Raw genomic sequence first — 26,619 nt, 5'->3', positions numbered from 1 at the left:
GGAATTCTCGAAGGAGCCCAGTGATGTGGTGTGACGTAGTGGGGGTACTTGCTGGGCTGTTGTGACCTCTGCTGTCTGGAGCAAGACCCAGCAGGGAAAACCGTATTATGCAAAGGTACCATACCGGTTGAACCAGCCAACCCCCCATGGGGAGAAACAAAGGGAGGTGGAATGCTGCCCTGGCTGGGGGCAGGGCTGGGAGAGGGGGAGTTAGTTCCTGGCTGGAAAGCAGGGAAGAAGGAACTGGGGAGGGGGCTGGGATCCCCCCATCTCAAGGGGGGCACTGAGGCCCCTTAGCCCCAGTTCCTGTAACCAGATTACGTCTGTGCTGTGCTGTATCCTGGAGGAGCAATAAACCACCCTCAATTCTACTGGCTGGTGGAGTCTGTTTGTGCCATTTCGGGGTGCAGGAGACAGGGGACCCCCAACGCGCCGTCCGAATCCGCTCCGCAGCCTCGCTACTCCCGGGCACCTCGACTCCGTCCCGCCCCTGCCTGTGGGGCGAATGCGGCCCGAGAGCGGGAGACCGGTGTCCGCAAACCCCTGACCCCGCAGGCCCCGAGAGCCGCATCCTCATCGGCCTCAGTCTCCAGCCGAAGGGTCTGGTCTCGGGCGGGTCCCGAAGCCCCTTGGAACCAGTCGGGCCCTGGCCTGTCAGCGCATGCGCTGTGCCCGGCGCTTTGGAACCCAGGGAGGGGGCGGAGCCTACGGGCTGATTCTTCGTTTCTTTATTACAGACAAGTGGTATCAGGGCGCCGCGGCTCTGCGCGAGGCGCGGGACAAACGCCCCGCCCCCCTCTGCCCGGTCCAGGCTTCCCATTGGCCCGGGGCAGAGGAGTTTCCGACACTTATAAGGAAGGGAAATGCAAATAGGAGAGACGGGTTCTTGTTTAAAGCTTCCCCTTTCTCTGCCCAGACTGCAGTGGGACCGACCATCCCCAGCCGCCCCCGCCCGGGCTGTGCAGCTCCCAGCCACCGCCCCCTGAGAAACTGCCCCTCCGGCACCAGGAGAAATGCGACTTTGGCTCCATTTTGTTCCCCTTATAGCTGCTCTGGAGGGTAGTTGCTAAGCTAAATGCACTGGACAGGCAGACAAATAATGTCCATTTGCGGTCGCCCGGGGCCCAGTCCCAAGAGTTAGCGGAGTCCAGCGGGGGGACGTGAAGGAGCCAGGAGACTCTCTGCGCCTCTTCTGCAAAGCCTCCGGATTCACCGTCAGCAGCTACGAGATGAGCTGGTTCCGGCAGGTTCCTGGGACGGGGCTGGAGTGCGTCTCACATATTTATTCTGATGGGAGCCACCAAGTTTACGCAGACTCAGTCAAAGGGCGATTCACCTTCTCCAGGGACAACCCCAGCAACTTGCTGCACCTGCAGCTGAGCGGCCTGAATCCCGAGGGCACCGCCCGCTATTACTGCGCCGGGCACACAGCGAGCTGAAACTGCCCAGCCCAGAACACAAACCGAGCTGCAGCGGGAGCCGCTCTGCCAGCGCCCGGCAGGGGGCAGCAGCGACTCGCAGTTCCAGGCTGTTCTGTCCGGTCAGCGCAGGGATCGGTGTGAAAGGGCAGGTCGGTGCCAGAGCAGCCGGTGAATATTTCGGGAACTCTCTGTGTTCTAGGGACAGGAGACAGATATTCCTGCAGGTCTCCGGCAGCCAGTGACACCGCTGAGAGCAGAGTGTAACGCGGACCCGGAGAGAACATAAGAAAGGCCAGACTGGGTCCACCCAACGATCTACCCAGCCCAGTGTCCTGTCTCCCCACAGTGACTAATACCAGCTGCCCCAGAGGCAGGGAACACTAGAGGTAATCCTCCCTCTCTTGTCATCCATTTCCAGACAAACAGAGGCTAGGGACACTGATCCTACCCAGCCTGGCTCATAGCCATTGATGGACCTAACCTCCATGAATCTACCTAGCTCTTATTTGAAAGCTGTTTAAGTCCTAGCCTTCACCACTTCCTGTGGCTAGGAATTCCACAGGTTGACTGCACTGAGTGAAGATAAACTTCCTTTTCTTTGTTTTAAACCTGCTGCCTATTAATTTCATTTGTTGACCCCCCTAGTTCTTATATTGTAGGAATAAGTAAATAAGTAAATAACTTTTCCTTATTCACTTATTCACTCCGGGCATGAAACCAGACTGGCTTGGCTGCGGCCCGTGTCTCTCCTGCTTCTTCCTACATTTCTTCATCTTTCACTTTCCATCGTGCCCCGCGGCTGTCTGCAGCAAGTTGCAAGCGACACCAGGTCATGTGGAGTATTTACCTCCCCCGTGTGTCCAGGAACCAGCCCCACACAAGTGTCTGTTCCTAGCAGCCCTGGAGCCTTCTTCTCATCGGACTTGGAAGCTCTTTCTAAGGAGCAGTCATTGGTATTATCCCCTGTTTCACAGTAGGGCCAGGGGTAAAGCCAAGGAGCCGTGTCCAGGTCTCTTGAGTCCCACCCGCTCCGTACCGAGCAGAGCCGGCGTGACCTGTGCGGGACAGTCGCTCGGACTAGACGCTTCTAATAGATGTTTCTGGCGGTAGTAAATAAACGATAAAAGAATAATAAATCGTGTCCCTCCCAGTGAGATGGCTGGGAAGTGAGTTCCCGGCGTCTGGGGCAGGCGTTGGGACTCACCGCTACGCCTCAGAATTCACCAGAGCGGAGCCCCTATATTGGCAGTTGCATCGCTTCTGTGCACCCCGCTCCCCTGGGGTATCGCATCTCGGTAACCCCGCATCATTCATCTCCGCATTGCAGGTTCCGGTTCAACTCTAAACTCCCCCCGAAGTCTCCCTGAAATCAGCATGTTTCGTGCTTCCTTGATTCACTCATCACCCGGCCTCTGTGTCTGTCAGGGAAGTTTCCAGCCTCGATACTGGCTCTCAGGTTCGGCACTATTTGAGGGAGGTGCGATTTGCATATGCAAATGCAGAGGAAATATATTTCCTTTTAAAAACCCGCGGCCTGGTCTTCAGTGGATTCGCGTTGCAGCAGGAGAGGAGGTGATCAACTGCTCTAGGGTCGCTTAGTGCAGTAGCCATGAAATGTGGGCTCAGCTTTCTTCTCTTGCTGGCAGTTCTCCCAGGTGCGTGAATATCACCGGGGAAGGCCGGGGGCAAACAGAACCAGCCGGGAGGAGTCTCGCCATGTGTCTTCTTTCTCCACAGGACTCAGGGCTCAGATCCAGCTGGTCCAGTCGGGGGCAGAGACGAAGAAGCCGGGGGAGTCGGTGACGGTGTCCTGCAAAGGCTCTGGCTACACGTTCACTAGCTATGCAATCAGCTGGGTTCGACAGGCGCCCGGGCAAGGGCTGGTTTACATCGGATGGATTAACACAAACACGGGGGCGCCCACTTATGCGGATAGTTTTAAGGGGAAAGTCACCATGACTCTGGACAAATCCAGCAGCACCACCTTCCTGCAAGTGGGCAGCCTTCAGGCGGAGGACACCGCCGTGTATTACTGTGCCAGAGACACAGCGAGAGAAGCCCCATTCACCGCCGTTCAAAAAGCAGAAGCGGGTTTCCTCCTGCGTGTGGCAACAGCCGCTTATCGCACTAACCAGCAGCGTCCTTATCTCGCTGCTCCGGTCCGCACACTCGTGTTCCTGGCACCCGCCCTCCCTGGCACATTCCAAGTTTCTCAGGGAATTCGGACACCCCCTTCCCGTTGATTCCATTACACAGGCAAAGCTGGCTACATTGGAATTCCTCTCTGACATTCCAAGTGCAGGCAGTGTTGGTACATTACACAGGGAAGGGTGAATCCCGTGGTCGTTTAGACGGGCCAAGGTATTTAGTGTGCAAACAGCTACTGCAAGGGGCACACACTGCCGATGCTGTTCAGTGACATATTGGTCCAATGCCCATTGGGATAAGCTCCTGTCTCCTCTCGGCTCGCTACATCTTGCCTTGGCACAGCCTGTCATTTCCACAAGTCTCAGCTGGTCACAGTCTTGACCACCGCGGTGCAGAACCACGAGCCATTTTTTCCTGCAGTGTCAGAGTCACTCTTAAAGTGAACATGATCTCACCCCTCTCCCCCCCGCCTTGGGGGTCTACTTCCTTCTGCTCCCCAAAGCTTGCCTCGCGTGTGCCAACGGGGTGAGAGACAGAAATGGCAGGGGAAGTCAGGGTACTAACTAGGAAGACTTGGCAGTGAACACGTTCGCAAATATTGTCTCAGGAAAGAAATCGATAGGACTTGGGAATGACGTCACCTCTGATCCAAAATGAAATCTTGCCTGGGGGTACAATGTGAATGGGGGGAAATACTGAATGAGCTGTTGTCTAGGTGTGCAATGGGGAGTGCATCCCGCACACGCTCCCAAAGGGGAGTCTGGGAGTCCAACTACAGAGAGGACAGCCAGATGTAACTGAGGAGGAAGCCCAGTTGGGAGAGGGTCTGGGAGGGGGCTACACACAGCGGAAGTTGGCTACTGAACATTTCGCAGTGATTTCTTCTTATGTGACGTCATAGCAAATAAGCATTGACAGTCATGCACCTTGATAATTATCCCTTATCTTAGTGTTCTTTCCCCCACTTCCTGTCCTCCATAACATTGAGGTCCCACTTCCTGTCCTACTTTTCTTGGATTCTCGGCATTTCTTGTGTATGAAAATGGGGTCAGAGCAGTTTTGGGGGAGGGGTTGCTGGGTTGCACCCCTCCACACACCTCTGTCCATGCTCCTTCCCACTCCTCAGCGCTGGAGCTGCAGTAGGGGGGATGTGAACGAGGTAAGGTGGAGAAGGTTGGGGCTACAGCTGGGGGGTGGGTGCTGAGCCCCAGGTGTGGGTTCAGTAGACAGGTGGGACACTGGGCACAGAGCCGCCACCAGTCGAAACCCCGTCCCGTGCAAAGGGCCAGCAGATGCGTGGGAAGCTAGAAAGCTCCTCCCATTGTTCCCTCATCTCCCCTCTCTCTGACCGATTTGTTTGCTGCCTGGTTTTAAAGGCTTTTCGGGCGTCCTTACGCAAATTCAACGGGGCGGCTTCTTTTTAAAGAGCCAGGCAATTCCTCCTTCTCTGGCCCACTCCAAGTGCCCTGTCCCGCGCTGTGTCTCTTCATCTGCTCCACTCGAATCCTGAGTCAGACACACACGATGCGTTTCATTGTCCTGTCCTTGCTGGCGGGTCTCTCAGGTACGAACCTCGGAGGCAGCTGAGAGAAAAGCAGGAGGCAAACGCAGCCCAGAGGAACATCCTGTTCAGTCCTTGGTCCTTCAGAGCACAGTAGAACGTGCTAAAGGCTCCGCTGAATCCTGGCCTAGCGCTGTAATATTTGTCTCTTTGCAGGTGTCTGGTCGCAGATCCAGTTGATCCAGTCCGGAGCGGAGGTTAAAAGAGCAGGAGACTCCGCAAAACTCTCCTGTAAAGCGACCGGCTACACGTACACTGACCAGGGCATGCACTGGGCCCGGAGGGCTCCGGGGAAAGGCCTGGAATGGGTGTCTTCAATTACAAACGGGGCTGGGGACACCACGTACTACACAGACTCTGTCAAAGGGCGATTCACCATCTCCAGAGACAACTCCCAGAACCTGCTGTTCTTGCGCATGGCCGGGCTGAGGCCTGAGGACACCGCTGTGTATTACTGTGCGCGATGGGGCGAACACAGGGAGAGAAAACACCTCCCGGCTCATGCAAAAACTCCTCCGTGGGAAATTCCAGTTCATCTCAGGGCCAGCAGATGGCAGCAGGGCCCCACATCAGCTACTAGCAATTGCAATTGGTTTCCAAGCTCATGATATTTTTTGTTAGTCTCTAGTCTAAGGTGCTGCAGGACCATTCCGTGTGTGTGTGTGTGTGTGTGCGTGCGTGTGTGTGTTTAAAGTTTTTCCAGAGGAAGGGTTAAAGAGTTATCCAACAGGAAGAAATTCCGAAGTGCATCTTCCTGGGTTCTCAAAGGGGTTTTTGCATGTGGGTTGCAGCAGAGCATCATCCAAGGCCGGGGAATTTAATACCAGCTTTCAACTCCTTAAGGGGATTCCAGAGAGGATGGAGAGAGGCTGGTCTCAGTGGTGGCAGACGGCAGAATGAGAAGCAATGGTCTCAGGTTACAGTGAGGGAGGTCTAGGCTGGATATTAGGAAAAAGCTATTTCCCTAGGAAGGTGGGGAAGCACTGCCATGGGTAACCTAGGGAAAGGGTGGAATCTCCATCCCCAGAGGTTTTTAAATCCCAGCTTGACAAAGCCCTGACTGGGATGATTGAGTTGGGATTGCTCCTTTTGGGCAGGGGGTTGGACTCGATGACTCCTTAGGTCTCTTCCAGCCCTAGGATCCTGTGATTCTATGAAATTCCAATCTTGGGGAGTTTTACAAGCCTTTAGTGACAGGGTATTTAAAGTGTCTTGCAGCTTCCCCTGCCCACCCCTAGGTTCTGCACTGGAAGTGCCATTGGCAGGGAAACAGTCAAAGCTCACAGCGCCCCAGCATAGAGGCAAAGGTGGCCCCCCCAACCCAGTTCACCAAGGGGAAGCTCTGGACCATCTGTGATGTAGTGGGGGTACCTAGCTGGTTTCTATGCTGCTGGCTCTGGGGTAACCCCCACTGGCTGCCCTGGGTACCACGACCCAGCAAAACAGGATGAGTCACTATGCAAACCAGTAGGGCCAGACATCCCCCATGGAGAGGAACAAAGGAAGGTGGAATGCTGCCCTGGCTGGGGGGCAGGGTTGGAAGAGGGTTAGTTAGTTGCTGGCTGGGAGCATGGAGGAGACAGCCTAGGGAAAGGGGCTGGAGTTTAGGGGCCCAGTCTCTCCCATCTCAAGGGGGCCTGAGGCATCCTAGACCAGCTCTGTGACCAGACTACATCTGTGCTGTGCTGTAACCTGGAGAGGCAATAAACTTCCTCTATTCCACCGGCTGGTGCAGTCTGTTTGTGCCATTTCGGGGTGCAGGAGACGGGGGACCCCCAACGTGCCGTCACACCATCTCTGTCCGGCCTTTGGCCACAAGTTTTTGTCCTGCCCTAATTCTGTGTCCTTTTGCGCCAGAAGGATCCTGCTTCATTAAGACAGATGGACATTGTTCATATTACTCTTGCCTCTTCTTTCTCCCCAGACCTCCCTTCCTTACTGTATCATCCCCGGGGGCGTCTCTCCTTTGCCCAAGTCCCTGATCCTGCAAGTGGAAGTCAACAGAGCTCCAGAATTTGGAGCATCTGGAAGGATCGGGATAAAGGCCCTGATTCAAAAAGGCACTGAAGGGTCCTTGTCCAGGAGGATAAAAGCCCCATAGAATGACTGTGGCTGGGCCTTTCCTAATAATAGTTTTTCCAGATATCCAACCTAGACCTCCCCCACGGCATCTTGAGACCATTGCTCCTCGTTCTGCCGTCCGCCCCCACTGAGAACAGCCTCTCTCCATCCTCTTTGCAATCCCCCTTCAAGGAGCTGAAGGCTGCTGTGGCATCAGCTGGCTGGGGCTAAAAGTTGCTGAGTAGACATTGACTCTGGGTCCCTCCGCCCCCTCAGGGTTCCAGAGCTCACCCCACAGCCCCAGCCCCAATGTCTGCCCAGTAGTTTTGCAGCCCAAAGCCTGCGCTGGATGAGCCAGGCCAGCAGTGGGCGTATCCCTGTGTGGACCCGCCCCAAAAGTGTGAGACACCCAGCTCCTATTGGAGACACGAGCAGCCGTTCTGGTTCAGACAATGGTCCCCCTCGCCCAGTATCCTGTCTGGGACAGCGTCCTGCGCCAGAGATCCAAGGGGACCGAACGGAACAGGGCAATTCTGCAGCGCTCCAGCTCTGTCTTCCACTCCAGGCTTCTGACAGCCAGGGCTTTAGGGAAGCCCCAAGCACTGGATAAAATCCATTGAGAGACTTGTCCATTAATTCATGATCCAGGGCCAATGGGAGCTGTGGTCTCCCACACCTGCGGAGGTGCAGGTAAATATGGCGGTGTGGGGACCCAGCAGGGGTGAACGCTGACAGACAAGATCTGGCTTGGGCGGGTATTTGCCTGCTCCCGCTGTTGCAGACGCTGCTGGTGCACACTCACTAAGGGCTCTGTGGTGCACTTTAGCACACTGCAGGGCAGAGAGGAAGGATGGTCCGAGGGGTAGAACACACCTGGACTCCGGGAGACTTTACTCTGGTACCGCGTTCCTACAGCTACAGAATGTGCTGGGCAAAGAAGCTGAAAACCATAATCGTGATCCGAGGCTACTTCCATTGAGACTCTCTGGGGATCCTGGAGTGGGGAAGTAGCCCTGGCTGCAGGGGAGGAAAGGCTGGTGTTGGGCACCAGAGCCTGGCCTTGCCTTGGTGAAAGGGGAGGGGCTGGACATGGGGAGAAAAGGCAACTTCTGGGTGTGACGGCGCGTTGGGGGTTCCCCGTCTCCTGCACCCCGAAATGGCACAAACAGACTGCACCAGCCAGTGGAATTGAGGGTGGTTTATTGCTCCTCCAGCACAGCGCAGCACAGATGTAATCTGGTTACAGGAACTGGGCTAGGATGCCTCAGGCCCCCTTGAGATGGGGGAGACTGGGCCCCTAAACCCCAGCCCCTTCTCCTAGGCTCTCCTCCATGCCCTCCGACAGCCAGCAACCCACTCACTAACTTCCAGCCCTGCCCCCCAGCCAAGCCAGCATTCCACCTTCCTTTGTTCCTCTCCATGGGGGGTGTCTGGCCACTGGTTTGCATAGTGACTCATCCTGTTTTGCTGGGTCGTGGTCCCCACGGCAGCCAGTGGGGGTTCCCCCAGAGCCAGCAGCATAGAAACCAGCCAGGTACCCCCACTACGTCACAGTTCTCCCCCCTCCGAGAGCGAACTGAGCAGGGTCACTCCGCTCGTGACCTAGGGAAGTTCGGGTCCTCTGCGTGGGAACCCGCCCTGGGGACATGGGTGCTCCCCTTGACTCGGGCCGGCCGTGGCAAGGCCCCACATGAGCTGGCTTCCCTCTGTCCACTCGCCGCCCCGCTCCAGGGCGACTGGCACAGGCCTGTCCTCGGGGGTCACACCCACCCTTCCGCTGGCCTTGATCTCTGGCCAGGGTCTCTCGGGCCGGGGCCATGAGCCCAGCGAGCCTTCTCTGGACAACCAGGGCAGCTTCCACCCCCGAAGCTCCATCCAGGGAGGTCTTCCCCTCCCATAACTCTCTCAGCCATCCCAGAGGGTCTATCTGGGGTAGAGACCCCCAAGCCGCTTTCCTCCTGTCTTGGGCCTTCCCGCCCCTCTGGCAGGAGTCACAGGACCGGCAGTACCGCTGCACGGCTGTAAAGATTCCCGGCCAATAGAAGTGCTGGAGCAGCTTCAGCCGGGTGCTCCGGATCCCCCGGTGGCCCCCAACGGGGGAATCGTGGGCCAAATACAGCAGCTTGAGGCGATACTTTCGGGGGACGACCAGCTGCCGCTCTACCCTCCATGCCCTCGCCTTCCTGGGGGGGGAGCCACTCACGGAACAGGAGCCCACGCTCCCGCAGGAATCTCTCCTGGCCACCTCTCCCCCGGGGCTGAGCTGCATGGAGGCCAGCCTGGTCCCTCAGCCTCTGCAAGGAGGGGTCTGCCTGCACCTCAGCCTGGAATTCAGCTGCTGAGGCAGGGATCGGGACCTGTCCCCCACCTCTGCCTAGGTCCGGAGTCCCAGCCTGGCTGGACCCCGTGTCCACTGGGATGGGACCCTGAGGACGCTGCCAGGAGTCCTTCCCTGGACCCACGTTGTCAGCCCCCCGCTGGCTCTGGCTCCGGGTAGTGACTAGAGCCCGCTGGGATTCATGGGGCCACTCCTCTAGGTCATTCCCCATCAGCACCTCGGTGGGCAAGTGCGGGTGCACCCCCACTTCCTTGAGGCCCTCCTTGGCCCCCCATTTCAGATGCACCCTGGCTACAGGCACCTTAAACGGGGACCCGTCTATGCCCTTCAGGGTCAGCTGCGCGTGGGGTAGTATCCGCTCCGGGGCCACTATGTCGGATCGGGCCAGAGTCACCTCCGCCCCCGTGTCCCAGAAGCCCGTCACCTTCCTACCATCCACCTCCAGGGGTATGAGGCACTCGCTCCGCAGGGGCCGTCCTGCCCCCACCCGGTACACGGAGAAATCCGCCTCCTGAGAATCAGACCTCCCAGGGGAGGTGCACTGAGCATCCTTCCCCTCTCTCTGAGCTGAGGTTTGCCTGCCAGCCCCTGCCTCTGGGGCAGCCTGCCCTTCCCCCCGCCCCAGCCAGTTAACCCTGGAAAGTCCCCGGTCCTGGGACCTGGTGCACTGAGCCCTCTTGTGGCCTTTTTGCCCACAGCGATGGCAAGTTAGGCTTTGGGCTGTCTCTGTCCAGGCCCTGGCTGGTTCTCTGGGGCGCAGACGACCTGTTCCTTGGTCTCGCCCCGTAGTTGACTCCCTCCGTCGCTCAGCCGAGATCCGGTCTCTGCGCGGTTCCCTCTCTCTCCGGGACTCCCGTTCACACCCGGACCGGCTCTCCGTGAACTCGTCCGCCAGTCTCCCGGCCTCCTGGGGGTTCTCTGGTCTCCGGTCCTTGAGCCACAGCCTCAGTTTGGGTGGGCACGCTTCATAGAACTGCTCCATCATGACCAGCTTGAGCAGCTCCTCTGCGGTCTGGGCTCCGACTCCAGACACCCACTTGCGGCAGTATTGCGCCAGGCGGGAGGCCAGATCCACATAGGTCTCCCGTGGCCCTTTCTGTACCCCCCGGAACTTCTTCCTGTACATCTCGGGGGTCAGCCCGAACTTGTGCAGCAGGGCCTCCTTGACTCGGTTGTAATCCCCTGGCTGTAGGTCCTCCAGCTGACTGAGCACTCCGGCCGCCTCCTGGTTCAGTGCGGGGACGAGCTCCTGCAGCCAGTCAGCTGGGGGGACCTGTTGCAGCCCACAGGCCCTCTCAAAGGAGCTGAGGAACCCGTCTATGTCGCCCACGTCCTTCAATTGGGCCACTGTGAGCCTCTCCAAGCGCCTGGCATCCCCGGGACTCTGGGGCCCATCCACTCTTGGCGCAGCCGGGGCCCCGCAGGTTCTCCGCTCTGCCATGGCCAGCTCATGCTGTCGCTGCCTCTCTCGGTCCTGGCGCTCCTTCTCTCGGTCCTGTACTTCCAATTCCTTCATCCGCAGCTGGATCTCCAGCCGCCGCAGCTCCGCTGGGCTGGCCCCTGCCCTAGATGGGCTACGGCTTGCAGGCCTCCCGGGAGACGCTGTCTCATCTCTCCGGTGGGTCCCAGCGCTCCTCCCCCTCTCTGAGCCTGACACACTCTCAGGGGGGGTCTGGCTGCTTCCCCTGGGGACAAGATCCTGGCCCCGTGGCTGGTCATTCTCTTCCAGCTGGGTAATCAGCTGGGCCTTGGTTGCTTTCCGCACCGGCAAGCCCCTCTCTCTGCACAGCCCCACCAGCTCTGCCTTCAAGAGTCGGGCGTAGGCCATCTGCCCGCTGGGCCCCTCGGTGCAGACTCACCAGTCTAGTGCTGCAGCGCCCCACGATTCCCAGGAACCGCTTCGCTCTGTCTCCAGCACGCCTGGCTCCAGGGCTCTTGCTTCTACAGCGCCTTGTCGCTCACCGCTGGGAGCTCCATCCACGGGGTGCAGTGCATCCCACTTCTGACACCAGTGTGACGGCGCGTTGGGGGTTCCCCGTCTCCTGCACCCCGAAATGGCACAAACAGACTGCACCAGCCAGTGGAATTGAGGGTGGTTTATTGCTCCTCCAGCACAGCGCAGCACAGATGTAATCTGGTTACAGGAACTGGGCTAGGATGCCTCAGGCCCCCTTGAGATGGGGGAGACTGGGCCCCTAAACCCCAGCCCCTTCTCCTAGGCTCTCCTCCATGCCCTCCGACAGCCAGCAACCCACTCACTAACTTCCAGCCCTGCCCCCCAGCCAAGCCAGCATTCCACCTTCCTTTGTTCCTCTCCATGGGGGGTGTCTGGCCACTGGTTTGCATAGTGACTCATCCTGTTTTGCTGGGTCGTGGTCCCCACGGCAGCCAGTGGGGGTTCCCCCAGAGCCAGCAGCATAGAAACCAGCCAGGTACCCCCACTACGTCACACTGGGGCTTGTGTGAACCAGGCCAGTGTCATAGGTCCTGTTTTCTAGACTTTTAATCATCCGTGTCTTTTTCCAATTTGTCAACAGCGTTCCTGAAATGTGGTCCCCAGAACTGGACACAACACTCCAGGGGAGGCCTGATCAGCGCAGAGTAGAGCGAAATAATTAATGAGTTCAAGTGTCTTGCTCACAACACTCCTGTTCATGCAGCCCAGAGTCATATCTGCTTTGTTGGTAACAGTGACAGGATGTTGACCCATATTTGCTTCATGGGTCACTAGGAGCCCCTTGGGCAGTGCTCCTGCTTTGGGGACATTTCCCCTTCTGTGTGCGCTGGATGGTTCCCTCCTAAGGGCCGCACTTTGCCTTTGTCCTTTTTGATTTTCATCCTCTTTACTTCTGACCATTGTTCGTTCTAAAGTGCAGCCCTCTGCTCCAAAGCACTCGGGACCCCTCCCCTCTGATCTCCCCTGCGCACTTTATCAGCGCCCTCTCTCTGCCATTCTCTATCATTAATGAAGCGAATCATCCAATTTAGCCCGGCTCTGACATTCACGGCAATGACACACACTCAGCTGATGCCAGCCGAGAGTCACGTCTGAGCCTGGCACCCAGCGCAATAGGTTCCAGCCGGGGACTTGTTAGCAATGGCAACGTTTTAATTAATCCCAAGGCGCCTTCCACCCCTTGGGGTGCTGGGTCGGGACTGGGGATAACACATCGACAGAGATTAATCACCACGTCTGCCCCCGCAACCGGCTCCCAGGCGAGGTGCCCACCAGGGAAGGGCAGGGAATGAGACTGATTAGCGGAATCCCTGGGGGCCTTATTAGACCTGCAGCGCTGGGACACCAGCAAACGGCTGGATGAGCTCACTGCTGGAACCCCGAATGTAGGGGCCTGTCCCGCTCCCACCCCTCTGTGCGGTGTCTGTGGCTTTGTGTCCATTGCAGGGCATCCCCCCCCCCATGGAGCCAACCCCAGGGCGCAGGCGCATAGTGCCCACCCCACTGCCCTGGCTAGGGAGGGAGCTGCTTTGGTTGAGTCCAATCAGCCATAACGCGCTAAGGGCCCTTCCTCCTGGATCCTGGCGGTGCAAAGGGGAGGGGAACAGAACCCGCCCATGGCCCGGGAAGATGCGGAGCGACGAGCATCCCAGTGAAGGGGGGAGGGGTGGAGAACCCTTCCCCCGACGGGTCACTCAGACACAAGCTCTGCAAGGCGGGTCTGGCTCGCTCTGTGTCCGCTCAGAACAAGCGTGTCAGGGTCTGGCGGAAGGTTGGGGGAGGGGCGGCTGTCCTGCCCAAAGTGGCTCAACTCTCTACTCAGCGTCTCTGCTGTCCTGACACAAGGGCTGCGCCGTGGCGCACGGGACGGATGGTGCCTCTGTCTGCAGAGCGGGGAGCGTCCCCCTCACCCGTCCCCACCCCGCTGCACGAACACTTCCCTGTGCGCTCAGAGAGGGGGGCCGGGGAGCAGCGGGACACAGACTCAGGAGAAAGCTCGGCTGGACTCAGAGGCCTCCAGCCCCACCTCCGGCCCAGCCTCTGCTATTTCACCCCGCGGGGGGATTCTCTGGCTTGTGTCACAGGGCAGCAGAGCCCAGACCAGCATCAACCTCCCCACAACAGCGCAGGGCGTGGGACAAGCACCGCGCGGCTTCGTTTCCCGATGGCGTTTCTCCTGCCTCACACCCGTGTGCAGGGCAGGGGCGGCGGGGGAGGGGGGAACAGCCACAGTGAATCCAGCGGAGTCCCCAGGTGTCTGGCCAGGGGGGAGAGAGCAGAATGCGGGCCCAGTGCAGCTGGGGATCGGGCCCTGCCGGCTCCAGGGCCCTGCCGGTAATTACCGGTCTGAGGACCTGGCCCAGGTGGTCTCTGGGCGTCTCCAAAACGAGGCCGAATCTCCGTTAATTGGTGACTGCCGAGGGCTCACCCTGGAGCCTGGTGGGGATTCAGGGCTGGTCTCCAGGGGCCCAGAGGGGATTTAAGGCCCAGGCGAGCCGGGAGGCTGAGGGAAGCGGTGGGAAGCTGCGGGCTCGGCAGCAGCGCGGGCTGCTCTAGTCACGTTGGCAGCGGATCACGTCTCTCGGGTGGGTGTCAGGGCCCTGGCTGAGCCGCTGGGCCGGACTGGGGAGGACGCTGGATGGGGCCACAGGAGTCCCGGCCGGGGGAGAAGGGAAGAATCCCGGTCAGCTGGAGCCGCCTCTGTCCCTGCAGCCAGTGTAAGGCGCCTGCTTTGGTACCGATCCGCTCGCGCTGCCCTCGGTCTCTGCCTGTCTCTGGCCTGGCCCCGCCGCCCCCAGGGCTTGTCAGCCAGGGGTGTCCTGCAGAGACCGATCCGCCCAGCCCCCGGCCCGGTCTGTGCAGCGCCTGCCTCTGGGCTGCGTCTCTGTGTCACTGATCTCTCTCGATCTGTCATAACCCGCCCTGCAGCCCTGGCTCCCGCGTGGGGAATGTCCCCGCCAAACGCCCCCAGACACTTCACCATCGCCCCTCAAATCTCAGTGTAAACATCCCATCTGGGGTCCCGGCTGCACAGCGGAACGGCGGGGGAGGCGCTGTTGGAAGGGAGGGCGGCTGAGACATGCTGAACCAGATTGTGAATTCTGCGTAGGATGGGAACCGGATCAAGTTAGCGTCTCTCTCAGCGGTCCTGGATCCAGCCCCTCTGGCTGGGGCTGCCCCCTTTTCCTGCTCCCTCTAACCTCAAAATAGCCCCCAAGACTCCCATCTTCCCCCGCCCTGGGGCAAGTCTTCCCCACATTCCCTCTCCCTCCCCTTGCTGCTTAGCACCGACTCCTCACAGCCCCTGTGCTTCTACCCACTGTGCTTCCCCTAGACAGCCCCTCCGCTGCTCACCAGGGCCAGCCCTCTGCACAGAGGGCCCCGAGAGCCAGCTCTGTTGGTCTCTATCTGAAGAAATGAGGAGTCCTGTGGCCGAGGGAGGATTGGCCGATTTATTTGGGAATAAGCTTTTGTGCGTAAAAACCGCTTCAGTGAATGCATGGAGCCCCTGTGGGTGTTTATCTCCGTCAAAGGGACTGGACTGGAGAAGATGCGGTTGTACTTTAGGGCTTGACGGTAGACAATGGGTCAAGCGAATTGCTCGGGGTGCAAACTACATGAGTGTAGATAAGAAGAGTGGTCGGTAGGCTTCCGGGATAGGCTGGTGATTATGTGACCATCATTTATTTGTGCTGTACTCCACTCGTTGGACAAAGTGGTTTTTACCCCCAAACCACAGGTATCCCTAAACAACTACCCCATATCTTAACCAACCGCCTATTAGTTTGAAATACTTTTGAAAATAACTTGTGCCTTATTTTGGCTTTCCTGTAACTCTCGTTGCGCAAGGGTAAAAGGGATATCTCAAAATAGGGCATTATTTTGAAATTTGCACTGCCTAGATGCACGACCTTTCAAAATAAATTATTTGCGTATCTTATTTTTAGTTTAGGGTGATGTGTAGATGCACTTCAAAGTGCCTCAGGCTTCTAGTTGGGACTGGCCCTACTTTGGACAGGGGGCTAGACTCGATGACCTCCTGAGGGCTCTTCCAGCTCTACGATAAGAAAGGGGGAGGAGACAAAACCGCTCCCCAAATGTTAGCCACAAACAGAAGGCTGCAGGATACTGTAGTGAACTGGCTTAGAGAGAACATGACTGGAGAAATTGTAATTGCACAAGGAGAGGAGAGAAGAATCTTGCGCAGAGCAGCTAGAAGAGATTCTAATAAAATCGGATGGTCCGTTTTCTCTGGTGTGTGTTGACTCTCCCATATCCGTGGCAGGCACGTTTTCTCACCATGCTCAGTGCGGGCACAGTGAGGCCAACTGGCATTAAAAGGTCAAGGAAAACGAGTCCTGCAGGCCGTGGATGGAAGGGGAATATTGTAGCTAGAGGGTGACGGGCCTTTTTGGTCGGTAACTCACTGGCTGTATTTCTCTCCCTTTGCCCCAGGAAGGAGACCCAAATGGGGCTGGAGAACCGCACCCAGGTGACTCATTTCATCCTCTTAGGGATCCCCTACACTGAGGGCTTCGAGACCATCCTCTTCTTCACCTTCTTAGCCTTCTACCTCTGCACTCTGCTGGGCAACCTGCTCATCTTCTCAGCCGTCCTTGCCGACCGCCGCCTGCACACCCCCATGTACTTCTTCCTCTGCAACCTCGCCGTGCTGGACATTGGCATCTCTTCCCTCAGCGTCCCCAAATTGCTGGCCAGCCTCTGGTTCCAGGATAAGGTCATCTCGCTGGGCGGGTGCATGGCCCAGGTCTTCACTGCTCACTTCCTGGGTAGCACGGAGTGCCTGCTGTACACCGTCATGGCCTTTGACCGGTACGTGGCCATCTGCCACCCGCTGCGCTACCTGCTCATCATGAACCGCCGGGTGTGCGCCCTCCTGGCTGCCAGCAACTGGATCGCCAGCTCCTTCCACGCCACCATCGTCACCAGCCTGACCTTCACGCTGCCCTACTGCGGGTCCAACGTGGTGGACTATTACTTCTGTGACATCTTCACTGTGGCCAACCTGGCCTGTGGGGACAAGTACATCTTGGAGACCGTGGTCTTCACCAACACTGGGGTGGTGCCCATGACCTGCTTCGTCCTCATCCTCGCCTCCTACGTCAGGATCGTCTTCTGCATCCTGAAGATGAACGCGGGGGAAGGGCGGCGCAAAGCGACCTCCACTTGCGCCTCCCATCTGGTGGTGGTGACCATGTTCTTCGGGCCCTCCGCTTTGATCTACACTCAGCCACAGCTGAGCAAAGTGCTGGTGACCCCTGTGAACATTTTTGGCAACCTGGTCACGCCCATGGTGAACCCGGCCATCTACACGCTGCGCAACAAGGAGGTGAAAGAGGCTCTGAGAAAACTGAGGGGGTCAGATGCCTGCATGTTGATGTGCAGCAGATGCAGGAGTAGCATGTGAGTCTGTTTGAAAACCCACCTATAAATACATCGGCATGGCCCCTCGGTGACTGTTGTGACTCTCCCTTCACCCATCCCCACACAGCCCCATGCATCTCTCTGGAGCTCTATCTGCCATAGAAATGCGTCCACAATCCCGAGCTGTCTGCCACCCTGTCAGGCTGCCATTTTCAATGCTGCCCGAGGAACAGGCGCACTCAGTTTGCACCAGAATGAATCGGAACTGGAGACACAAACTTTGTAGAGATCTCTGAAAGTCTCAGCCTCATAGCACAGATCTGTCGAGCTCGAACTCTCCGTCCATCATTATAGGGCAGGATTTCCACTGCCAGGATTCTCACGGCTGCTGTGTGCATCCTCTCCAAGCAATCCGCCCCTGGCTTGAGTTGTGCACGCCAGACCCGGGCAGAGTATTCAATCGGTGCTGGCACCAGAGGTGAAACCGCCTCTCTCCTACTTAGAAATGTTCCCTTGTGTGTCCCAAGGTCACCTGAGCTGTGCGGCTCCTGCTTTGTACTGGGGGCTCTCGTTCAGCTAAGTGTACACTCGTGCACTGAGGGAGGCAGCCGGAGTCTGCCTGCTGGTGTCTTTGCACAGATCCGGGGGGCAACTTCCAAAGAGCCACAAGCCCAGACTTTGATGCCTGGGGAAAGTGACCCCGGAGTGGGAGGTCAGAGCCGGTCAACCGGTGCTGGCACCAGAGGTCAAACCGCCTCTCTCCTACTCAGAAATCTTCCTTTGTGCGTCCCAGGATCACTGGAGCTGTGTGGCCCCAGTTTTGTCCTGGGGGGCAGCCAGAGTCTTCCTGCTGGTGTCTTTGCACTGACCCGAGAGGCAGCTTCCAAAGAGCCACAGGCCCAGACTTTGGTGCCTGGGAAAAGCAACCCGGGAATGGGAGGTCACAACGATTTTAAAATCCAGGCAGCTTCTGATGAGCAATGGGAAACCACCATTGATCTCCAAGTTCTGGGCACTGGGTGGGCCTAGAAGCAGAAGCAGGGGCAGCTGGTGCTTTCTGTGTTTATTACCAGAAAGCTGTCAGTTCGACACAACTACATTTGAATAGGCCATGGGAATTATTTGCAAACCGTTATGTTGTGACTAAGACAAATACTTGGAACACAGAAAATCTGGGTTCCAGTACAGGCTGTGTAGCGGAATCTCTGCTTGCCCTTGTGCGTGTCACAACATTGTTTTATGCCTCAGTTTCTCCATTTGTTATACATGGATCATTACATCTTTTGTCATTCTCAGCTATCCGAGGTAGCACATTGAGGCAGCGACTGTCTCTGTGTGCCTGTGCAGTGTGTTGCATAAACGGAGCCAGATCAGAGTTCCACACAATAGGCCCTGCCATAATACTCATGATAATAATAGTGAAAAACAAATAAAAACAGCGACATAGAATCCTAGGACGCTAGAACTGGAAGGGACCTCGAGAGGTCCTTAAGTCCAGTCCCCTGCCCTCACAAATAGGACCGAGCGCCATCTATGACACTCCCTGCGTTGGGTGACCTCATTTCCCGCCCCCGCATTCCCAGAGGTAGGGGGGTTGGACCATTCTGACCCAAATCCCACTGAAGTCAGAGGGGATATTTAAGTGGCTTCCACTCGCATTGGCTCAGGTTCTGCATAGTTGGAGGGAGCGCTGCGCAATGGAGCCTGAGGTCAGGGGGCTCCGGACACGTGCTTCCAAATCAGGAACAGAGAGAGGAGGGAGCAAAGGATCGGAGCAGAGAAGAGAAGGAGGAAGACAGGACGTTAACACCCTGCCAAAGGCAGCTCCGCGTCTGTGGAATCCCTGTGAATCTTCCTCCTCATCTTCATCGTCCCCCTGCTCCTTTTCCCGTTGGGGCATCCCCAAGTGTGACGGCGCGTTGGGGGTTCCCCGTCTCCTGCACCCCGAAATGGCACAAACAGACTGCACCAGCCAGTGGAATTGAGGGTGGTTTATTGCTCCTCCAGCACAGCGCAACACAGATGTAATCTGGTTACAGGAACTGGGCTAGGATGCCTCAGGCCCCCTTGAGATGGGGGAGACTGGGCCCCTAAACTCCAGCCCCTTCCCCTAGGCTCTCCTCCATGCTCTTCCACAGTCTAACTAAATTCCCCTCCAGCCCTGCCCCCGCAGTCAGGGCAGCATTCCACCTTCCTTTGTTCCTCTCCATGGGGGGTGTCTGGCCACTGGTTCAACCAGTTTGGCCTTATCTCTGCCTAGCCAGGTTTTCCCTGCTGGGTCTTGCTCCAGACAGCAGGGGTCACCACAGCCCAGCAATTACCCCCACTACGTCACAGTTCTCCCCCCTCCGAGAGCGAACTGAGCAGGGTCACTCCGCTCGTGACCTAGGGAAGTTCGGGTCCTCTGCGTGGGAACCCGCCCCGGGGACATGGGTGCTCCCCTTGACTCAGGCCGGCCGTGGCAAGGCCCCACATGAGCTGGCTTCCCTCTGTCCACTCGCCGCCCCGCTCCAGGGCGACTGGCGCAGGCCTGTCCTCGGGGGTCACACCCACCCTTCCGCTGGCCTTGATCTCTGGCCAGGGTCTCTCGGGCCGGGGCCATGAGCCCAGTGAGCCTTCTCTGGACAGCCAGGGCGGCTTCCACCCCCGAAGCTCCATCCAGGGAGGTCTTCCCCTCCCATAACTCTCTCAGCAAGCCCAGAGGGTCTATCTGGGGTAGAGACCCCCAAGCCGCTTTCCTCCTGTCTTGGGCCTTCCCGCCCCTCTGGCAGGAGTCACAGGACCGGCAGTACCGCTGCACGGCCGTAAAGATTCCTGGCCAATAGAAGTGCTGGAGCAGCCTCAGCCGGGTGCTCCGGATCCCCCGGTGGCCCCCAACGGGGACATCGTGGGCCAAATACAGCAGCTTGAGGCGATACTTTCGGGGGACGACCAGCTGCCGCTGGACACCCCATGCCCTCACCTTCCTGGGGGGGAGCCACTCACGGAACAGGAGCCCACGCTCCCGCAGGAATCTCTCCTGGCCACCTCTCCCCCGGGGCTGAGCTGCATGGAGGCCAGCCTGGTCCCTCAGCCTCTGCAAGGAGGGGTCTGCCTGCACCTCAGCCTGGAATTCAGCTGCTGAGGCAGGGATCGGGACCTGTCCCCCACCTCTGCCTAGGTCCGGAGTCCCAGCCTGGCTGGACCCCGTGTCCACTGGGATGGGACCCTGAGGACGCTGCCCGGAGTCCTTCCCTGGACCCACGTTGTCAGCCCCCCGCTGGCTCTGGCTCCAGGTAGTGACTAGAGCCCGCTGGAATTCATGGGGCCACTCCTCTAGGTCATTCCCCATCAGCACCTCGGTGGGCAAGTGCGGGTGCACCCCCACTTCCTTGAGGCCTTCCTTCGCCCCCCATTTCAGATGCACCCGGGCTACAGGCACCTTAAACGGGGACCCATCTATGCCCTTCAGGGTCAGCTGCGCGTGGGGTAGTATCCGCTCCGGGGCCACTATGTCGGATCGGGCCAGAGTCACCTCTGCCCCCGTGTCCCAGAAGCCCGTCACCTTCCTACCATCCACCTCCAGGGGTATGAGGCACTCGCTCCGCAGGGGCCGTCCTGCCCCCACCCGGTACACGGAGAAATCCGCCTCCTGAGAATCAGACCTCCCAGGGGAGGTGCACTGAGCATCCTTCCCCTCTCTCTGAGCTGAGGTTTGCCTGCCAGCCCCTGCCTCTGGGGCAGCCTGCCCTTCCTCCCGCCCCAGCCAGTTAACCCTGGAAAGTCCCCGGTCCTGGGACCTGGTGCACTGAGCCCTCTTGTGGCCTTTTTGCCCACAGCGATGGCAAGTTAGGCTTTGGGCTGTCTCTGTCCAGGCCCTGGCTGGTTCTCTGGGGCGCAGACGACCTGTTCCTTGGTCTCGCCCCGTAGTTGACTCCCTCCATCGCTCAGCCGAGATCCGATCTCTGCGCGGTTCCCTCTCTCTCCGGGACTCCCGTTCACACCCGGACCGGCTCTCCGTGCAGCAGGGCCTCCTTGACTCGGTTGTAATCCCCTGGCTGTAGGTCCTCCAGCTGACTGAGCACTCCGGCCGCCTCCTGGTTCAGTGCGGGGATGAGCTCCTGCAGCCAGTCAGCTGGGGGGACCCGTTGCAGTCCACAGGCCCTCTCAAAGGCACTGAGGAACCCGTCTATGTCACCCATGTCCTTCAGTTGGGCCATGTGACGTAGTGGGGGTACTTGCTGGGCTGTGGTGACCCCTGCTGTCTGGAGCAAGACCCAGCAGGGAAAATCTCGCTAGGCAGAGATAAGGCCAAACTTGTCGAACCAGTGGCCAGACACCCCCCATGGAGAGGAACAAAGGAAGGTGAATGCGGCCCTGGCTGGGGGGCAGGGCTGCAAGGGAATTTAGTTGTTACTGTGGGAGAGCATGGAGGAGACAGCCTAGGGAGAGGAGCTGGAGTTTAGGGGCCCAGTCTCCCCCCAACTCAAGGGGGCCTGAGGCATCCTAGCCCAGTTCTGTGACCAGACTACATCTGTGCTATGCTGTATCCTGGAGAGGCAATAAACTTCCTCTGTTCCACCGGCTGGTGAAGTCTGTTTGTGACATCTCGGGGTGCAGGAGACGGGGAACCCCCAACACGCCGTCACAGGCCACCACGAGCCTCTCCAAGCGTCTGGCAGTCCTGGGACCCTGGGGCCCATCCGCACTTGGCGCAGCCGGTGCCCCGCCGGTTCTCCGCTCTGCCATGGCCAGCTCATGCTGCCGCTGCCTCTCTCGATCTTGGCGCTCCCTCTCTCGGTCCTGGCGGTCCTTCTCTCGGTCCTCTACTTCCAATTCCCTGATCCGCAGCTGGATCTCCAGCCGCCGCAGCTCCACTGGGCTGGCCCCTGCCCTAGATGGGCTACTTGCAGGCCTCCCGGGAGACGCTGTCTCATCTCTCCGTTGGGTTCCAGCGCTCCTCCCCCTCTCTGAGCCTGACACACTCTCAGGGGGGGTCTGGCTGCTTCCTCTGGGGACAAGATCCTGGCCCTGTGGCTGGTCATTATCTTCCAGCTGGGCAATCAGCTGGGCCTTGGTTGCTTTCTGCACAGGCAAGCCCCTCTCTCTGCACAGCCCCACCAGCTCTGCCTTCAAGAGTCGGGCGTAGGCCATCTGCCCGCTGGGCCCCTCGGTGCAGACTCACCAGTCTAGTGCTGCAGCGCCCCACGATTCCCAGGAACCGCTTCGCTCTGTCTCCAGCACGCCTGGCTCCAGGGCTCTTGCTTCTACTGCGCCTTGTCGCTTGCCGCTGGGAGCTTCATCCACGGGGTGCAGTGCATCCCACTTCTGACACCAGTGTGACGGCGCGTTGGGGGTTCCCCGTCTCCTGCACCCCGAGATGGCACAAACAGACTGCACCAGCCAGTGGAATTGAGGGTGGTTTATTGCTCCTCCAGCACAGCGCAGCACAGATGTAGTCTGGTCACAGGAACTGGGCTAGGATGCCTCAGGCCCCCTTGAGATGGGGGAGACTGGGCCCCTAAACTCCAGCCCCTTCTCCTAGGCTCTCCTCCATGCCCTCCGACAGCCAGCCACCAACTCCCTCACTTCCAGCCCTGCCCCCCAGCCAAGGCAGCATTCCACCTTCCTTTGTTCCTCTCCATGGGGGGTGTCTGGCCACTGGTTTGCATAGTGACTCATCCTGTTTTGCTGGGTCGTGGTACCCACGGCAGCCAGTGGGGGATCCCCCAGAGCCAGCAGCATAGAAACCAGCCAGGTACCCCCACTACGTCACACCCCCACACCCGCATACTTCGCTCCAACTCCCCCAGAATGGGCAGGGTCGCTCCCACCTGTTGGTAAACGTAAGGGCAGCGGGGGCTAACCCTGGTGAACAAGCGACTGCTCATTGCTCAGTCTCGGTGCAGGCTGGTCTCTTTCGCACTGCGGGTGTCACCGGGAAGCGCGCACACAGCCCCCGCCCCCGCCACAGACTGGGCGCTGGAGCGTCCCCTCGATGGGCACACGTGCGGCCTGGCCAGGCAGAGCGAGAGATTTAAACCGGCACCTCTCTCCCCGCGTGCAGGGCCCGCCCGTGATGAGACACGCTCGCGCGCTCTGCTTTACACTCGGCCTTAGGGGGCAGCATCGGCCGGGCCGGTTCCCATTCCTGCGCGGTGGGATCCTGAGGATGCGGGGATCGACGGGAGCAATGAGTTGACCTCATGTCCCTGAGGAGCATCCCGGGGTCCGAGGGAGCGTGACCCCCCCCTTCTCCCTGGCCTTGGGGAGCCTTTGGCAGGGGAACAGGGCGCGTGAGACTCTCTGTCACCCAGGGGAAGCTAAAGCGGGATTGCTCGCAATGGGGCCCCGGATACTTTGCAATGAGCTGGTGCCTGATGCGGGGGATGGGGGGGGTGTCATTGAAGGCGGGGGAGGGGGAGTTTGGGGCTGTATCTTATCGCGTGGGAGCCGCTTTCTGTCTCCTTCCTGCCTCTCCTCCCCCACCCGGCTCTGCCTCGCCCTGCGCACCAGCCCCTCCCGGAGAGATTCCAATGGCCCCGCCCTCTCCTAGAACCTTGGCCTGGGGACCGCTGCAATGGCCTGCGGAGCTGAGTGACGTCATAAAGGTTTGAGAGGCGGGGCCTGATATCTCCAGGGTGACTCTGGAATTGCGGGAAGGGAGAATTCGCTCCTTGTAACCTCTGCAGAGGTGGCCAATGGGAGCGGAAGAGGCTGGGCAGAGAGTCCGGCCACCGAGTGAACTCCGGCAAGTCACTGAGCCTCAGTTTCCCTTTCTGTAGGACGCGGCTTGTTGACGCTTCGCACACTCGGGGAAGCGCTGTGAGTTACTGGTGTGAGCGGTACGTTTATGAATAAATAACAGTGATGCTGGCAACTCGCGTTGTTCCTCTGCTGACCCACCTGTAGGGAAGATGCGCCCGGGATGTGTTTCCTCTGTTAGCACGGATGGGAAGACCAGGGACTATGCAGACTCCCTGAAAGGCCGAGTCACCATCTCCAAGGACAATTCCAGCAACCTGCTGTACCTACAACTCACCGGCCTGAAGCCCGAGGACACTGCCAGCTATTACTGTGCGACACACAGATGTCTACACTTGCGGCTTCATGCACAAGAATGGCTGTTCTTGCACAATAATCCGGTGGGCATCCACACTGCCCACTTGCTCCTCCGCAAGAAGAGGTACAGTGCGCAGTGTACACATGTTGGTGAGCAAGAACTCTGCAGTGTAGTCATAGCCCTACAGGGCATCCACAAGAGACCTTACACCTGTTAGAAAAGAGTATAGCTCTTGGGCAAGAAGCCCTCTTACCACGTGTGACGTAGTGGGGGTACCTGGCTGGTTTCTATGCTGCTGGCTCTGGGGTAACCCCCACTGGCTGCCGTGGGTACCACGACCCAGCAAAACAGGATGAGTCACTATGCAACCAGTATGGCCACACCCCCCCCATGGAGAGGAACAAAGGAAGGTGGAATGCTGCCCTGGCTGGGGGGCAGGGCTGGAAGAGAGTTAGTTAGTGGCTGGATGTCTGGGAGCATGGAGGAGACAGCCTAGGGAAAGGGGCTGGAGTTTAGGGGCCCGGTCTCCCCCATCTCAAGGGGGTCTGAGGCATCCTAGCCCAGCTCTGTGACCAGATTACATCTGTGCTGTGCTGTATCCTGGAGAGGCAATAAACTTCCTCTATTCCACCGGCTGGTGCAGTCTGTTTGTGCCATTTCGGGGTGCAGGAGACGGGGGACCCCCAACGCGCCGTCACACTGGTGTTAGAAGTGGGATGCACTGCACCCCGTGGATGGAGCTTCCAGCGGCCAGTGACAAGGCGAAGTAGAAGCAAGAGCCCTGGAGCCAGGCGTTCTGGAGACAGAGCGAAGCGGTTCCTGGGAATCGTGGGGCGCTGCAGCACTAGACTGGTGAGTCTGCACCGAGGGGACCCGTGGGCAGATGGCCTATGCCCAACTCTTGAAGGCAGAGCTGGTGGGGCTGTGCAGAGAGAGGGGTTTGCCTGCAGAGAAAGCAACCAAGGCCCAGCTGATTGCCCAGCTGGAAGAGAATGACCAGCCACAGGGCCAGGATCTTGTCCCCAGGGGAAGCAGCCAGACTCCCACTGAGAGTGTGTCAGGCTCAGACAGGGGGAGGAGCGCTGGAACCCACCGGAGAGAGGAGACGGCATCTCCCCGGAGGCCTGCAAGCCGAAGCCCATCTAGGGCAGGTGCCAGCCCAGCGGAGCTACAGCGGCTAGAGATCCAGCTGCGGATAAAGGAATTGGAAGCAGAGGACCGAGAGAGGGACCGCCAGGACCGAGAGAGGGACCGCCAAGATCGAGAAAGGGACCGCCAGGACCGAGAGAGGTAGCGACAGCATGAGTTGGACATGGCAGAGCGGAGAACCGGCGGGGCACCGGCTGCGCCAAGTGCGCAGGGGCCCCAGGGTCCCGGGACTGCCAGACACTTGGAGAGGCTCGTGGTGGCCCAATTGAAGGACGTGGGCAACATAGACGGGTTCCTCAGTGCCTTTGAGAGGGCCTGTGGACTGCAACGAGTTCCCCCAGCTGACTGGCTGCAGGAGCTCATCCCTGCACTGAGCCAGGAGGCGGCCGGAGTGCTCAGTCAGCTGGAGGACCTACAGCCAGGGGATTACAACCGAGTCAAGGAGGCCCTGCTGCACAAGTTCGGGCTGACCCCCGAGATGTACAGGAAGAAGCTCCGGGGGGTACAGAAAGGGCCACGGGAGACCTATGTGGATCCAGCCTCCCGCCTGTCGCAATACGGCTGCAAGTGGGTATCTGGAGTCGGAGCCCAGACCACAGAGGAGCTGCTCAAGCTGTTCCTGATGGATCAGTTCTATGAAGCGTGCCCACCCAAACTGAGGCTGTGGCTCAAGGACCGGAGACCAGAGAACCCCCAGGAGGCCGGGAGGCTGGCGGATGAGTTCACGGAGAGCCAGTCCGGGTGTGAACGGGAGTCCTGGAGAGAAAGGGAACCGCGCAGAGACCGGATCTCGGCTGAGCGACGGAGGGAGTCAACTATGGGGCGAGACCAAGGAACAGGTCGTCTGTGCCCTAGAGAACCAGCCAGGGCCTGGACAGAGACAGCCCAAAGCCTAACTTGACATCGCTGTGGGCAAAAAGGCCACAAGAGGGCTCAGTGCACCAGGTCCCAGGACCGGGGACCTTCCAGGGTTAACTGGCTGGGGCGGAAGGAAGGGCAGGCTGCCCCAGAGGCAGGGGCTGGCAGGCAAACCTCAGCTCAGAGAGAGGGGAAGGATGCTCAGTGCACCTCCCCTGGGAGGTCTGATTCTCAGGAGGCGGATTTCTCCGTGTACCGGGTGGGGGCAGGTCGGCCCCTGTGGAGCGAGTGCCTCATACCCCTGGAGGTGGATGGTAGGAAGGTGACGGGCTTCTGGGACATGGGGGCGGAGGTGACTCTGGCCCAATCCGACATAGTGGCCCCAGACCGGATACTACCCACACGCAGCTGACCCTGAAGGGCATAGATGGGTCCCCGTTTAAGGTGCCTGTAGCCCGGATGCATCTGAAATGGGGGGTGAAGGAAGGCCTCAAGGAAGTGGGGGTGCACCCGCACTTGCCCACCGAGGTGCTGATGGGGAATGACCTAGAGGAGTGGCCCCATGAATCCCAGCGGGCTCTAGTCACTACCCAGAGCCAGAGCCAGTGGGGGGCTGACAACGTGGGTCCAGGGAAGGACTCCTGGCAGCGTCCTCAGGGTCCCATCCCAGTGGACACGGGGTCCAGCCAGGCTGGGACT

The 26,619-nt window shown here is 59.0% G+C and overlaps 2 protein-coding genes across 2 annotated transcripts in view; one reads left to right on the top strand and one right to left on the bottom strand.

Annotated features, from left to right (window-relative positions):
- LOC149521034 (leukocyte immunoglobulin-like receptor subfamily A member 3) overlaps positions 1-26,619 on the bottom strand; it is a 1,043,054-nt gene that overhangs the window by 281,946 nt on the left and 734,489 nt on the right. The window lies entirely within an intron of this gene.
- Positions 15,955-26,619, top strand: part of LOC142821230 (olfactory receptor 10D3-like) — a 30,403-nt gene continuing 19,738 nt past the window's right edge. Inside the window, exons 1-2 of the mRNA XM_075912078.2 lie at positions 15,955-16,865; positions 23,797-23,927. Of these exons, the coding sequence (XP_075768193.2) occupies positions 15,955-16,865; positions 23,797-23,927 (1,042 nt within the window). The remainder of the gene's footprint in view (positions 16,866-23,796; positions 23,928-26,619) is intronic.

Source organism: Pelodiscus sinensis, chromosome 30 (genome assembly GCF_052426305.1).
Source record: "Pelodiscus sinensis isolate ZL-2025 chromosome 30, ASM5242630v1, whole genome shotgun sequence".
NCBI classification, from domain to species: Eukaryota; Metazoa; Chordata; order Testudines; family Trionychidae; genus Pelodiscus; species Pelodiscus sinensis.
Note: the sequence above shows the minus strand (reverse complement) of the source record. Positions and strands in the feature narration are given on the sequence as shown.